Source organism: Protopterus annectens, chromosome 17.part0 (genome assembly GCF_019279795.1).
Source record: "Protopterus annectens isolate FY-2018-M chromosome 17.part0, PAN1.0, whole genome shotgun sequence".
Classification (NCBI taxonomy): domain Eukaryota; kingdom Metazoa; phylum Chordata; order Ceratodontiformes; family Protopteridae; genus Protopterus; species Protopterus annectens.
The window spans coordinates 693623718-693638717 of NC_056751.1; the positions used below are offsets into that span (position 1 = coordinate 693623718).

The 15000-nt window shown below is 36.3% G+C and overlaps 1 protein-coding gene across 3 annotated transcripts in view; it reads right to left on the reverse strand.

Moving 5' to 3' along the window:
* The window catches only part of LOC122791664, a 384215-nt gene that overhangs the window by 127622 nt on the left and 241593 nt on the right, over positions 1-15000 (reverse strand). For all 3 annotated transcript variants that reach the window (XM_044059492.1, XM_044059493.1, XM_044059489.1), the window contains 3 exons: positions 11693-11914; positions 11210-11384; positions 4039-4116 (listed from right to left, as the gene is read on the reverse strand). In XM_044059492.1, the coding sequence (XP_043915427.1) occupies positions 4039-4116; positions 11210-11384; positions 11693-11914 (475 nt within the window). The remainder of the gene's footprint in view (positions 1-4038; positions 4117-11209; positions 11385-11692; positions 11915-15000) is intronic.

Sequence of the window (15000 nt, forward strand, 5' to 3'; positions counted from 1 at the left end):
AACACCAAAAACACCTAACAATTACACCTAATCACACAAAACTAACCAATTCCCTTATTACAGTTCTCAGTCCCACACCTCAAATGGGTGGTGAAAGCCAAACATACTCTGGCTAGGCTTATAAATGCCCTAGGGCAGATAGCCTAGTATGAGCCTATGAACCTATGAACCTAAAATAAAATAAAATGGCATGCAATCGCAAATACACCACACACACACACTACATAACCACCACTTATAATACAATAAAAGCAAGCATTCTGATAAAACCATTCACTCAGCTATATTCCCTACAATAGCTATACACAAACAACTCCAAAAATGTACACACTAAAAGTAAACACAGCACACATCCCTCGCAAAGTCAAAGACACACACCATACCTAACTTCCATGTCAGCATACACCTTCTAAAAGCGCATACAACACCACCATCTAGTGACCAATTTGTAAAACTACATATTTTAAAAAAATTAATATAAATTAAAACTACACCACATTTCTAACATACCTATAAGTACTAAAACATAACTACACGTTATAAAGTTCTACACTGCTTAAACTATATTATACCAAGCACCACCTAGCCCTTTTGATTACATCCCTTCAAAAACCTGCGCGAGCCCAGTTAAACAGAAACACTACAAACTCAGACAGGAAAAAACACCCAAACAAGACAGCATAGATAGAAAATAATAAAAAATAAATATCTAATAATATAATTATTTCCTAACATTTCCTGAAAAATTAAAAAATAACATGTATTTAAATTAAAACAGAAATAAACAATAAACACAAACTGAAATTGTGGACTATTTTATCCCACAAAAAGTGGAAGAATACAAAGAAAAGCAAACAAAAACCTAAATAACAATAATACAAAGATAATACAAAACAAACTAACACCATAGTATAATAGCAATAACCCACGCTTCGCCCTCGGGACCAAACCACGCCAGCCGTGGGTAAATCCAGCATTACCTACACCCAGGCGTGGGTTATTGCTATAACATTCTGCAAAATCAGGGATGATAGTTTAGATGTATGCACCATGAATAAATTAGAATAATCACTGCTTCTTTTCCAGTTTACTTAAAATTTCCTTAAATCTGCATCATTAACATTACGAAATATTACTGATGAAGTTATGACTGGATGACCCTGATGAAATGGAAACATTGTGAGCAGATCAGATGGAGCATGTCAACCAATTATGGTCTTTTACACAGTCTTCTCAAACATAGCATTACCTTATAATACAAAGTAAAAAAACACAGTCATTAAACTTAAGAGCCGCTTACAAGTTGTTGATAAAAACATGTGAGTAAAATTCTAATCAGATGACAAAAGCAGCAGAAAGAGGCTGGGATAAGTATTCACCAAGCAATGCTTTCTTGTTTCATAAACAGAAATGGTAGATTCATGGAAATGTTATATATTAGTGTCTGATGCTGTGGGAGTCTTTCCTGCCAAGGTCATTGTGGGGCCAGTGGTAGGTGGAGTAAACAAACCCCTCAACGTCACAAACTGTGACACCACTACTTCAATAACTCCATTCCAAGCACAGTTAGGAGCATGTCTGCTCTCAGTTTTCCACTCGTGCAGGAGTGAACCTAGAACTGGGGAAGTGGGCACTTAGCGGACTACAGGGTTGCAAACTGTAGCAGCTTAGTGGAAAAAAAGTCAGTTAAAAAGGATTCAATCCATATCAATTGCTTTTATTAGTGTTCCATGCATATTTCTGTTGCTAATCAGTGCAGGAGAAGTTTTGAAAGTGTCTTAGAGAAATGCATATGTTATCTACAAAAGCTTTTTTTCAAAAAGAATTTGTAAATAATTCAAGCCATTTCTTAAAAATGTGAACAAAATTAGGAGTATGATGAAACAGATAGACCTTTCTGTGATCAGTTCAATAAAACTGACAGTAGTAAGGTTGGAATATGTAAACTAAGGTTCATAACAAGTTAAAAAAAAATCATTGTTGCTTTTTACAGCCTTCTAAAAATAAAACAGAAATTTTCTAAAGCATAGAAATGTGGATAGTTTGTCTTGATTTACCATAAAGCAAAAAAGCCTTGGAATATGTAGGACCTTCAGATATAAGGGAGTAATAAACTCTCGTACTTATAACAATACGTTTCGCAGCTACATGAGATCATACTAATCTTGTTCTAATGATGGTATATGTGCATTATTCTATATATTAAATGTATATTAATGTTTGTATTATTCTATGTATTTACAGCATATTGTAATATGATGTCGATTTTCACCTACGTATATGTATTTTCTCTTATTTTACTTGTAGAGCTTTTCTATCTGAGCATCAACTAAAAACAGATAAAAGTATCCCGTCAGACTTTGCCAGTAAACAAATGTCAGTAAATAAATTAATAAATATCAGCTAATGAGTAAGGTAATAATGTCTAATTTCACTTTTCTATAGTATATACACTCTATCATTTCAAGTAACCTAGTGTTTGTGAGTCGATATTTGTTATTTGATATAGATGCATACAATCATGCGTGCTTCCCATCTGTCAGATGAGCATGTACCATGCCATATGTAGGACGAATGTCTACATGTTGGAAAGAAAAAAAAAGATTTACATCTGGGACACAGGATGGGAGATCATACTATATAATTTTCAGAATGGTCCAGTGTGCCGCTGTGTGCATGTATGTTGTTTACCTATGTGCAGATATTTGAACCTGGGTATGTGTATTCTGACGCACTATATAAGGCACTTCAAGTGAACCTGAGCTTGAGTGTGTCATATAACACAGGTGAATAAAATCTAATACTCTGTTTAATCTGCAGCAAATGTTGTGGTGAAAAGCTAAGTCAGCTAAAGGGATGTCATGTTTTTAGGTTTATTTCCAAAGGACACTGGAAAAATGCATTTTTCTTTTTGTGATTCCAAAAAATTGCAAATTAAATCCACTTGTAGAAAATTATGAATATGGTACCCAAACATCCACACAATATTTTAGTAATTGATTTAATTTTAAGACTAATTTAGTCACTGGAATATCCATGTGATTTAGGTATGAATTAGTAACTGAAAAAGTTAACACAGCTTTTATAGTCATGCTTATCACTAGACAATACTCTTGTTTTTCCTGATTTAACACTGATATAGGGTGCAGTGACAAGTGTCACAGTTGTATATATCACTAGACAAGATACTCGCTAGTCCTGATTTAACACCCATTTGTGCTGCATAGATGTGTCATAGAGTTATGTTTATGACGAGACAAGACACTCACCATTCCTGATTTAATACCAGTATATGCTTCAGTGACAATTGTTATAGAGTAAGGTTTATCAATAAACAAGACACTAGCCATTCCTCATTTAACACTGCTTTATGCTCCAGTGATAGGTGTTATAGAGTTAGGTTTGTCAATAAACAAGACACTCACCGTTCATGATTTAACACTGGTTCATGCTGCATAGATAAGTGTCATAGAGTTATGTTTATGACTAGACAAGACACTCGCCATTCCTGATTTAATACCAGTATATGCTTCAGCGACAATTGTTATAGAGTAAGGTTTATCAATAAACAAGACACTCGCCATTCCTGATTTAACACTGGTTTATGCTCCAGTGATAGGTGTTATAGAGTTAGGTTTGTCAATAAACAAGACACTCACCATTCATGATTTAACACTGGTTCATGCTGCATAGATAAGTGTCATAGAGTTATGTTTATGACTAGACAAGACACTCACCATTCCTGATTTAACACTGGTTTATGCTGCATAGATAAGTGTCATAGAGTTATGTTTATGACTAGACAAGACACTCACCATTCCTGATTTAACACTGGTTTATCCTGCATAGATAAGTGTTATAGGGTTATGTTTATGACTAGGCAAAATACTTGCTATTCCTGATTTAACACTGATTTATGCTGAACAAAAGTGTCATATAGTTATGTTTATCACTAGGCAAGACATCTGTTGTTCCTGATTTAACACCGGTATGTGCTGTGACAAGTGTTATAGAGTTATCACTAGGAATGTCACTTACCATTCTTGGTTCGAATAGGATTCTATCTTCTCTCCAACCACATATACTCTATTGTTTTTATAACATGGGCATTCATCACTAAAGATAAAGTGAGAAAGAGAGAATATTTTCATATTTTTATTTTATTAATGAACCCCAATAAAAACATTTAAACAATAAAAAGATACTGACTGCATCAAGATGTACTTTTAGTTCTACATTTCTGACAACAGAAAATAATTTCCCGTGTAGTCATTTTTGAGATAATATTTGAAATTTTATAACAGGGTAAAAAATAACTGAGAAAACTAGTTCACTTTTGCAGTCAGAGTTTATAATTTTGTGAAAAATAACAAATGGATACATTTTTAAGGATAACTGTTCTTGAAGCCAATTGCTAAAGTCTGTATTTACATAACCGACTTGTGATAGTTTAATTTAAGCTCAACAGCAACAACAGTCTGTATATGTGAATATTGGTCCCCTTCAATTTCCTGAACATACGTTTGTTTAAACAATGTAATGGAGGTGTGTTTTGCTGAATGTTCGTTTTACTAAACATCAGTGCTGCAGAATGTTCATGATGCTAAAACACATAACTAAGTTTGTATGAGGGGTGTGTGAATGTGTGTGTGTGTGTGTGTGTGTGTGTGTGTGTGTGTGTGTGTGTGTGTGTGTGTGTGTGTGTGTGTGTGTGTGAGAGTTTTTGCAGGTTAGGGTTAGAGGTTATATATATTGTGTGTGTGTGTGTGTGTGTGTGTGTGTGTGTGTGTGTGTGTGTGTGTGTGTGTGTGTGTGTGTGTGTGTGTGTGTGTGTGTGAGTTTTGCAGGTTAGGGTTAGAGGTTAGCTATATTCTGTGTGTGTGTGTGTGTGTGTGTGTGTGTGCGTGTGTGTGTGTGTGTGTGTGTGTGTGTGTGTGTGTGTGTGTGTGTGTGTGCGTGTGCGTGTATGTGTGTGTGTGTGTGTGTGTGTGTGTGTGTGTGTGTGTGTGTGTGTGTGTGTGTGTGTGTGTGTGTGTGTGTGTGTGTGTGTGTGTGTGTGTGTGTGTGTGTGTGTGTGTGTGTGTGTGCGTGTGTGCGTGTGTGCGTGTGTGTGTGTCTGAGTTTTTGCAGGTTAGTGTTAGAGGTTAGATATATTGTGTGTGTGTGTGTGTGTGTGTGTGTGTGTGTGTGTGTGTGTGTGTGTGTGTGTGTGTGTGTGTGTGTGTGTGTGTGTGTGTGTGTGTGCGGGTGTGTGTGTGTGTGCTGGTATGTAATGTATGTCTGAGCTGTCTTATGTAGTTGTAGTGCTATGAAATGTTTTTTTCTAAGATAAATAGTAGGGTTAGAGGCAAAGGCAAGGTTAGGATTAGCAGGCATTACTAAGGTTGAGCAGGGGACAAGCACACAAACCTCAACCGCATTAAATGCATTTTATTTAATTAATCTTTGAGAAGCACACAGGCATATCCCATCCCTTGTTGGCCCCAATCTCAGTACTATATATCCCACTAGCAAATCCCATCCCTTGTTGGCCCCAATCTCAGTACTATATACCCCACCAAACATGAGTGCATGTATTGCAAGAGAAAAATGAAGGTTCCGGTTAACATATTACATATACCTGGGGTGGGGCTAAGGATTGTCCAATAGAAATGAGGTTATGCAGGTGGCAATTCTCTTGCATGACTCTGCCCATTGTTTAACAATGTTGGTCAGCTGAATGGAGCTGGACCATGGTGGACGCTTGGCTGCACAAATCCACGCTAGACCATGATGGAAGCTTGGCTGCACAGATCCACACTGGGATTTCATATTTTTATGTGAGTTTCCTGGGATCATGTTTTTTTGGAATTTTTGTGGTGTTTCACTTTAAAATCGAGGTCACACTTCATCTTATTCAGCAGAAGTTGGAAGGCCTGGTTTCTGAGATAAATGCATGCTGAAAGGAAGTGCACACAATCAGGCACAATGCCAAGTATCTGAAGGCAGTTGTTATGGCAGTGAAAAATAAAATAAAGGAGACTGATGTGTTAACTGGCATGCAAAATAAGTTATGCAGATCAATGAGACACCTGAATCATTCAATAAGAGTTAGGAGATTTGGAAGGGCATCCATAGGGAGGACATTTCTGAATTATATGGCTGGATGAGAAAAGGAGGCCAATAATATTGATGTCTTTTTTTGGAGGGCTATATTACAGAACTTATTTAAAATCCCCCAGTGAAGAAATCAAATGGCTGTACCAGAAAAAAAGATCTAGAGGCATAATTCTGAAATGTCATGGCTATAGAACTAAGAAATTGTTAGAGCAGCCAGCAGCAGTCTTGAAAGGTTTGGTATTTGCAGGATATAAAATTAGACTGGTAGATTATTAAGCTCCATGTATACATCACAAATGTTGCAGGCATTCCCTGTAGCTGCTAACATAAGAGGTAGTGGTTTTTCATAAAATTTAAAAAATGGCCTTCACGTTTGGCTATGGTATAAGTGGCTGAAATACATGCGTAGAAACTTGGTGGAGGAAATCTGATATTACCAATATGTTATGCAGGTGTATGTGGAACATATAGATGACAGGGGCAGGAAGAAATAGCCCCTATATAATATGAAATAGCAGACACCAATAAAGGAGAGGGAAGAGGGGCAAAAGTCTGAGAGATTCTTTTTTGCATCTTTGGAAGTAGTAAGTATATGAAAAACAGGAGGATGAAAGAACAAGTACTCACAAAGAAATGGTGAATATAGAGACAGATCCCCTTCAAAGGATCAGCATGGGGCCTGGATCAGTTAAAGGATCAGCATGGGGCCTGGATCACTTAAAGGATCAGCATGGGGCCTGGATCAGTTAAAGGATCAGCATGGGGCCTGGATCAGTTAAAGGATCAGCATGGGAGCTGGATCATTTAAAGGATCAGCATGGGAGCTGGATCAGTTTGGATTCAACTGATAGGGTGCACCTTCATGAGATAAATATAAAAGCCAAAGTAGTTCAGGGTCACGAGAGAAGGCATGACCAAGTGGACATGCTCAAGGAGATGGAGGCATTACCTAACAGATTAAAAAAGCAGAGTCTGTGCTTGACAGTAGAGCTAAACCTCACCATTTCAGAAAGTAATTTTTCAATGTAAGAGTATTCCAGGGACTGGGGAGAGTTGTCCTTTGTGGTGTCCCCCAACTGTCTTCTTCTGTTCTGTTTTGAGAAGGAGGAATAGACGTTTTGACCAGATGGAGATAACCAGATAAGGATGGCAATGTTGGGAAGAGATTAGATGTTTTTTCATCAAGGGAGATGTTCAAAAGTGATTAATAGGAATGCATAAATTCATGAAAATTAATGCCAATGGAGTATCTTGTGAGTCAGGTAAAAGCTTAAATTTTGATTTTTGTTGAAATATAAAGAACTGTGGAAAGAAGTAGCATACAGTTAGCATAAGACAGAGGGTATCTATACCCATGAGAGGGTGTCCTTTGAGTGTACAATTTTACATCTATTATATATTTGTCTTTCATTTTATATTGGGGAGATTATCCTGTGAATTTATGGACACTGACTCTCCTAATCTGTAATAAAAGGTACAAAACACAGTGAAATGTGTATGGATGTATATACCTGGAGGAGTGATACTTAAAAGAAAAAATATGATACACATAAATTGGTTAGGAAATGTAATTACTTAGTTGAGCATCACAGGTAAAAATTACAATGTAACAAAGATTTTGAAATTTTTCAAAATGTATAGTTATAGTCATACTGTTCAAAGCTGTGTAAATGGGGTTTTATGAGGCAAGGGTAAAGGTAATTTCAAAGCACTAATGTTTACTATTATATACGGTGCAAACCACGGTAACACCTCCGAAGCCAAGGAACCAAATGCTGCTTTTAACGTTCTTTATTTAAGACAACACGTTTTCGCCCCTGCTATGCAGTAAGCTTCATCAGAAACATACAAAAAAGGATACAACACGTTTTTATATAGTGCTGGTATGATGTCATTTCCTTTCAACGCAGTGAATTTAATAAACCAAGAGGGCAAATAACCTTCTAAAAACAGGTGAAAACATCCTTAACAAGTTAACTGTTTTAAAACAAATACTATAATATTATGTTCAAGTATCATAAACATATATTAAAAAACATAAAAAAATACTTGTATATTAAAAAACATATATATTACATATTTAAATATTTAAATATATACCACTACCTCTGATAGCTTCTATATCTAAGTACTGAGGAGATATTGCAAGACTCATTTAGGCCAGGGTAAGAGTAAGCATCCACCCCAATTTGCCACTCTAATTCCCTGGTCTCTAAATAAAGTGACAAAGGACCACCTCTAGGACCTAGTTTAACATGCTCGATGCCCATAAATTCAAAACTATGTCCTATATTATGGACAATGTGTTTAGATAAAGCATTATCCATTTTTTTGTTCTTTATTGCATAGAGGTGTTGGTAAATCCGATCCGTAAATCTACAGTCGGTTTTCCCTATATAAAAGCAGGGACAGCAAACACAAAAGGCAGCATAAACAATTGACTTCGTGTTACAGTTAATTTTGGAATGAATGTTATATTTCTTTTTCCTAATAGTAAATGAGTTACCAGTTCTCAAGTATTTACATCTGTTACAAGAGCCACAAGGGGAGTTACCCACTTGCCTAGATGCTAACGTGGGAGAAGTGGACCTTTGCAGCAGTTCCTTTAAATTTTTCCCTCTTTTATAAACAATAGAAGGGGATGGACCCAATTTCTGAAGTAACACTGGACTATTGTGAATAAAGTACCAGTTTTTTTTGATGATGGCCCAAATAGTTAATTAATAGGAATGCATAAATTCATGAAAATTAATGCCAATGGAGTATCTTGTGAGTCAGGTAAAAGCTTAAATTTTGATTTTTGTTGAAATATAAAGAACTGTGGAAAGAAGTAGCATACAGTTAGCATAAGACAGAGGGTATCTATACCCATGAGAGGGTGTCCTTTGAGTGTACAATTTTACATCTATTATATATTTGTCTTTCATTTTATATTGGGGAGATTATCCTGTGAATTTATGGACACTGACTCTCCTAATCTGTAATAAAAGGTACAAAACACAGTGAAATGTGTATGGATGTATATACCTGGAGGAGTGATACTTAAAAGAAAAAATATGATACACATAAATTGGTTAGGAAATGTAATTACTTAGTTGAGCATCACAGGTAAAAATTACAGTGTAACAAAGATTTTGAAATTTTTCAAAATGTATAGTTATAGTCATACTGTTCAAAGCTGTGTAAATGGGGTTTTATGAGGCAAGGGTAAAGGTCATTTCAAAGCACTAATGTTTACTATTATATACGGTGAAAATATCTACTGCTAAGAGATAGATATAAATATATAGATATTTTGAGTGATACATATTTTACATGTTATGCTATGTATGCAAGCAAGTTTGAATTTTAAGATTCTTAGAATATTTAGTTTTCATAGAACAGCTGAAAGTATTTAGAACTTCATTATGTGGTACTGTGAGGAAAGACAAAGAAAACATTATATTTGCCCCTTCCAAAGGCAAAGAGAGGTAAAGCCCTAACTACAGCCAGTTGACCAGGCTTTGATTTGCAGCTTGTGTGGCTGACAGAGTGGCAGGGAGGGACAGGCATTCATTGATGATGTTCTCATAGAGGAGATGTGGTCCAAAGAGGGGATTTGCCCTCAGACGAATCAATGAGCATGGTAGGTAGAACATGGAGGGGGTAGGACATCTGGAAAAAAAGGCAGAGTATAAGCAGAGATGATTGAATTCCAAGGATACCCTTAGAATCCACAACTGGCCCTAGTGGTACATGAGCAAGTCCCAGAGGTAGGAGATAAGCTGCTAAACCTGGTTGGAATGTAGGACACTGGGGGCCTGCCCAGTAAAAATGATGTCTCAAGGTGGATCAAAAACATTTTAAGAAAAGAAAAAATGTAGAAATAGTAGTAATACTGAGGATGTGTGAGTTTTATTGAGGTAAAAAAAGTACCAAATATTGATAACCTAAGGCATCTGTGAAAATGTCAGTACTGGTAGAGTGAACATGAATAGAGGGGATGCAGGTATTAATTAGGTTACTAGGGATTATCATAGGATAAGAGGAGTTGGTGGATGAGCAAGAAAGAAAGACACTGAGGGAGCTTTGTAGAAGATCTGAGGGGTTAGCTGTAGATTGGTAAGGAGACCCAGATGCCCTCTTGGTGAAGCAATAGGAAAGCCCATTGTGAAGGGATAGCTGTCAAAGCCAGTTGGTCCTTGCAACTGAAAGTAATGAGTATACACGAGTTGATAGACCACTCCCAAGGGCAAGTTTGCTCACTTTGCTAGACATGATGAAGGGTGTTTTACATGAATATGTATGAAATCCAGCATTAACAGACTCTCTGCAGTGTTCAGAATTTTAGAAAAACTTCTGATTCTTAATCTGATGCAAACATCAAGGTTAGAATTTGCCCCAATACTGGACTGATTCAGAACTGGAAGAGTTTAACAGCATTTTGAAACATGGAAAAAATCAGCTGAAGGAACCCAAATTTTCAATGTAGAGTTCATAATTTCTAAAACAGGACTAGATTATGCAATCTAATTCTATTTGTTTTACTCTGATCTTCTCCAACTGGATCTGAATGTGGCAAAGAGAAATAACACTGAATTGTTTAATACCTTAAAAGAAACTATACAGCAGACCTTCCTTTGCATTAAAACAAATCATTGCAATGTATTCATTAATGCACCTATAAATTGGGTCTATATTATATCAGTGAAAACTAAATACATTGAATGCCTCTTCATCGACCCATTTTCAGTGAAAGCTAAACTGCGCAAATGATCATTACATCTAAATTTTGTCGAATAGTAAATTAGCAATGGGCCAACATAACAATCGCATAAAAACAGAAAGATTTAAAACCCACCCTGGCAGTCAGGCTGCACACCTACACTCCCCCACACCTCCCTCTAACTAAATATACCAACTCCGAGATTGCACTACAGTGGGGAAAAGGGCAGATTCCCAAAGATGGCCCACTGGTTACTTACCGTGGGAAAAATTTAGATGAAACAATCATTCATGGAGTTTTGCTTTCACTGAAAACGGGTCGATGAAGAGATATTCGATGTATTTACATTTCAATGATATAATATAGACCCCTATAAATCATATCTAAAGTAAGGGAATAACTTACCGACTGACACATTTTTGTTGTACAGAATCATAGTACATCTCATGTGGACAGATGCATCCCTCAACATAGGTGTAAGGAGTAGTCATATAGAGCAGATTATCTGAAAATCCTCGACAGTCTTCCTGTGGTGTTATTCTTTGTGGAGACAATATTGTGTCTTCTCCACATTCTGGAGCTGAGTGAAAGAAAGTATGTGTGAGACTATCCACAAAAGCAAGTAACATTAGCTGTCACTGAGAAACCAAAGATAATGTAGCAACTGCTATTTAAAAGTGACCTCTCAAGTCATATGTTTGATGTCATTATTAACTATAAAAAATATTGGGTTGTTGAAACAATTATTGATATGAAGTTAGCCAATGTGCTTTTTACAAAGGATCTGTTCATGATGTATTGCTTCAGGCAAATTTTCTACAAATGATGATTATAAGCTGAGCAGGAAAACACACATTTGTAAATGGTATAATAGGATCAAATACTTACTGCAGTCTGGGAAGTCTTTCAGCAGATTGACTATGAAGCCTGCATGGGCACAGCGATATGCATAGTTGGCTAGAGCAGAGCAGATTCCATGAGTGCCAGAATTGCTGTAAACTGTCCAGGCACAGTTCTGTCCATAGCTGTAGCTGTCCACAGCAGCATGGCAGTCTTCCAGGACAGCAGAGTCAAAGACCTTGCAAGTGATCTCAGACTCGATCCATTTATCTAAAAGCAAAAAGAAGACATGAGAAAAGTTTGAAACCATTCTAATTACTAGTTGATTCCTTCTAATGGTGGCTACATTGCTATTGCCAGTGTCCTTTCACTTTACTTCAGTTATTTACATTTCAGTCTATGTACTTCTACCTTGTGTATATGAGAAGTAATACATACATTTTAAAATGACAGTGAACTACTACTTAGATTACAATGGAAATTGCTTTATTTTTAGGACAGCTCTTCTGCTCTTCCTACAATCGAGTCTGCAGAGGAGTGTCCCATTCTGTTCCCTGCCACTGCTGCCTAGCTAGTCTGACACAATATGACACCAGGTAGAGTCCCCCTTTCCAGGATTTATTAAATATTAAGTACAGAAATATCTAGGGAGACTGAAGGAATAGACAGGTCAGTGCTAGATGGTATCTGGAAATCATCATACAGTGACGTTTGGAGATTTCTCATTAAGACCTCTCCCCTCCCTTCCACCTGATGCATGAAAAGACACTGATGCCATTTCACTGACCTAGTGCTATTGTATGCAGTACTAAACACTGGTACGTGCAATTAATTTGAATGCAGTTAATGTCACTTTGTCAGCCCTTGATACTGAAAGATCAGAAGACCCCAGGCTCTATTACCCTACCAGGTAGTTCAGTTCATTTTCCAGTGTAGCGCTGGGAGAATGCTAGATTCCTGAGAATGCCATTCTCTGGGTGAGACATTATGCCAAGGTCTCATCTGCCCATGTTGGTAATAGTGTAGCGAGATGTAAAAGATCTCACGGTACATATCTAGCATCGAGTATAGGTTCTTTATTGTAACTTCTATATATACGTATTTACATTACAAAAAGTAAAAGAAGTTATGTGCTAAACTAGCTAAACTTCCCAAAGTCTACAGAGTATCCCTTTAGAGCTCCCCAAAAAATCGGTACTAACTTAATGGGAGTAATCTGGTCAACAAAACATAAATAAATAAATATTTGAAGAAGCTGGATTAAGCTAAGATAATATGATTATATTTTTGTAAAAACTGTGGTTGTTGCAAATTCATATACTGTCTTACCTCTAAACAGTACACAGTGGACTACTTTCTTGACACAGAACTTAAGCCAGATTTTGTTTTGCCTGAGGAATTGTAAAAGCTATTTGGACTTGCAAACCAGCGATATACATATATATGTGTGTGTGTGTGTGTGTGTGTGTGTGTGTGTGTGTGTGTGTGTGTGTGTGTGTGTGTGTGTGTGTATGGATTCCCTTCACAAGTTGAAGTTTCAAAATTTCAAACTGGAATTGGTCGAGACCATAAGATCGAAGTTTTGAAACTTCAAACGTTTTGAATGGAGATCGCAGTACAGAGCGGGATGGGAAACTTACCATTTTCCTCACTGTAGTGCGATCTTGGAATTGGTATATTTACTTAGCAGGGGGGTGTGAGGGGTGCAGGGTTTTTTTTTTTTGTTTTTATTTTTTTTAATTACAGTTTCGAAGTTTCAAAACTTTGATCTTATGGTCTTGACCATTTGCAGTTTGAAGTTTAACTTCAAGTTTATAAAGTAGATCCATATCTATATCTATATCTATATCTAATCTATATATATATATATATATATATATATATATATATATATATATTGAACCCCCCCACACCTCCCCTAACTAAATATACCAACTCTGAGACTGCTCTACATTGGGGAAAGGGCAAAGGCTGTTTTCTATTTTAAGCGTTTGAGGCTTAGGTGTTGATGAATACGTTTTCGACAACCTAAGCTGTCGACAAATCAATAGGGAACCATTTAGAATACTTATAAGTCCACATATAGCTTATAGATGGTTGTTTAATCTGATCCAAACAAAGCACCTGTATTTATGATCCTCTTCTTTCTTTCATGCTTAGAGTTTTTTGCCATTTGTTAATATTTTATTACTGGTTAGTATTCTGTCTATTCTGGTAAAATTTAGCAATTTAACTGCAGAGTGTTCCCTCTGATGCCTGAATAGTGTACTTCTCTTTTTATGACACTTAAATCACTCAGTTGTATAGTAATCCTGTCTTTAAGCTTTCTAGAAGTTTGACAAATTTAAAAGGACCTACATCTACATATTGCTATATATATATATATATATATATATATATATATATATATATATATATATATATATATATATATAGATATATATATATATAGATATATACACACATATATACATACACCACCTATTGTGAGGTGCAGGAAATTACCTAAAACTACGAGATGATCTTTTGTCTATATGTTTTAATATTTACATCCCAAAGATACAATGCCAGATGTTGAACAATGTCAACCAGTAAAACAGAGGTATATTCTCATACTCCCATCACTTGGCTGTCTGCCAGTGTGAGCCAAGTGTTAGCATACTACAAGTATTAGTACTTACCTTCATACTACAAGTATTAGTACTTACCCTCATACTACAATAGACTAAATTTCATGATCAGAATTAGTGTTGTAGATACATTTGTGAGCAACTTTGTGTAGTAGTAATGCATTCCCTATGGTATTCATGTAAGTCCCCTATTTTAGTATGAAGATTATATCACCCCAGATGGGACTTGAACCCACAATTCCTGGCTTTTAGGAGGTCAGTGCTTTGTCCATTTGGCCACAAGTGTCTTAAAGGAACCCTGCATCTGCTATCTTATTTCTTTAAGCCCACTTTACTTACACTTTGTGCTACAGAAAAAGTGTCTAAGGAAGTAATTCAAAGATTTTTTTTGTACAATCCAATTTTTAATAAATCAGCATCTCAGCATCCCCTTGCGTTTTAAAGTGACACAATAGACTTGGTGGGTCTCATCTCATTCACTTCCAAAGTTATCTGCTTGAATTTCTCATACTGTCATAAGAGTAGTACAGGACACAGATTTTTGTTATGAATTTTGGTGGGTGAAAAACATAACACATGTGAGTAATGTATAGCCCCAGAAACTGTTGTACAGATTTCTAAGTGGCCTTTAAATTTAAACAACAACATAAGGGTAGCAAATAGTTAGTAGTAAGCCATCCAATCACATTTTCAAGCATACAGTACTATAGCTGAAACCTTAATTGC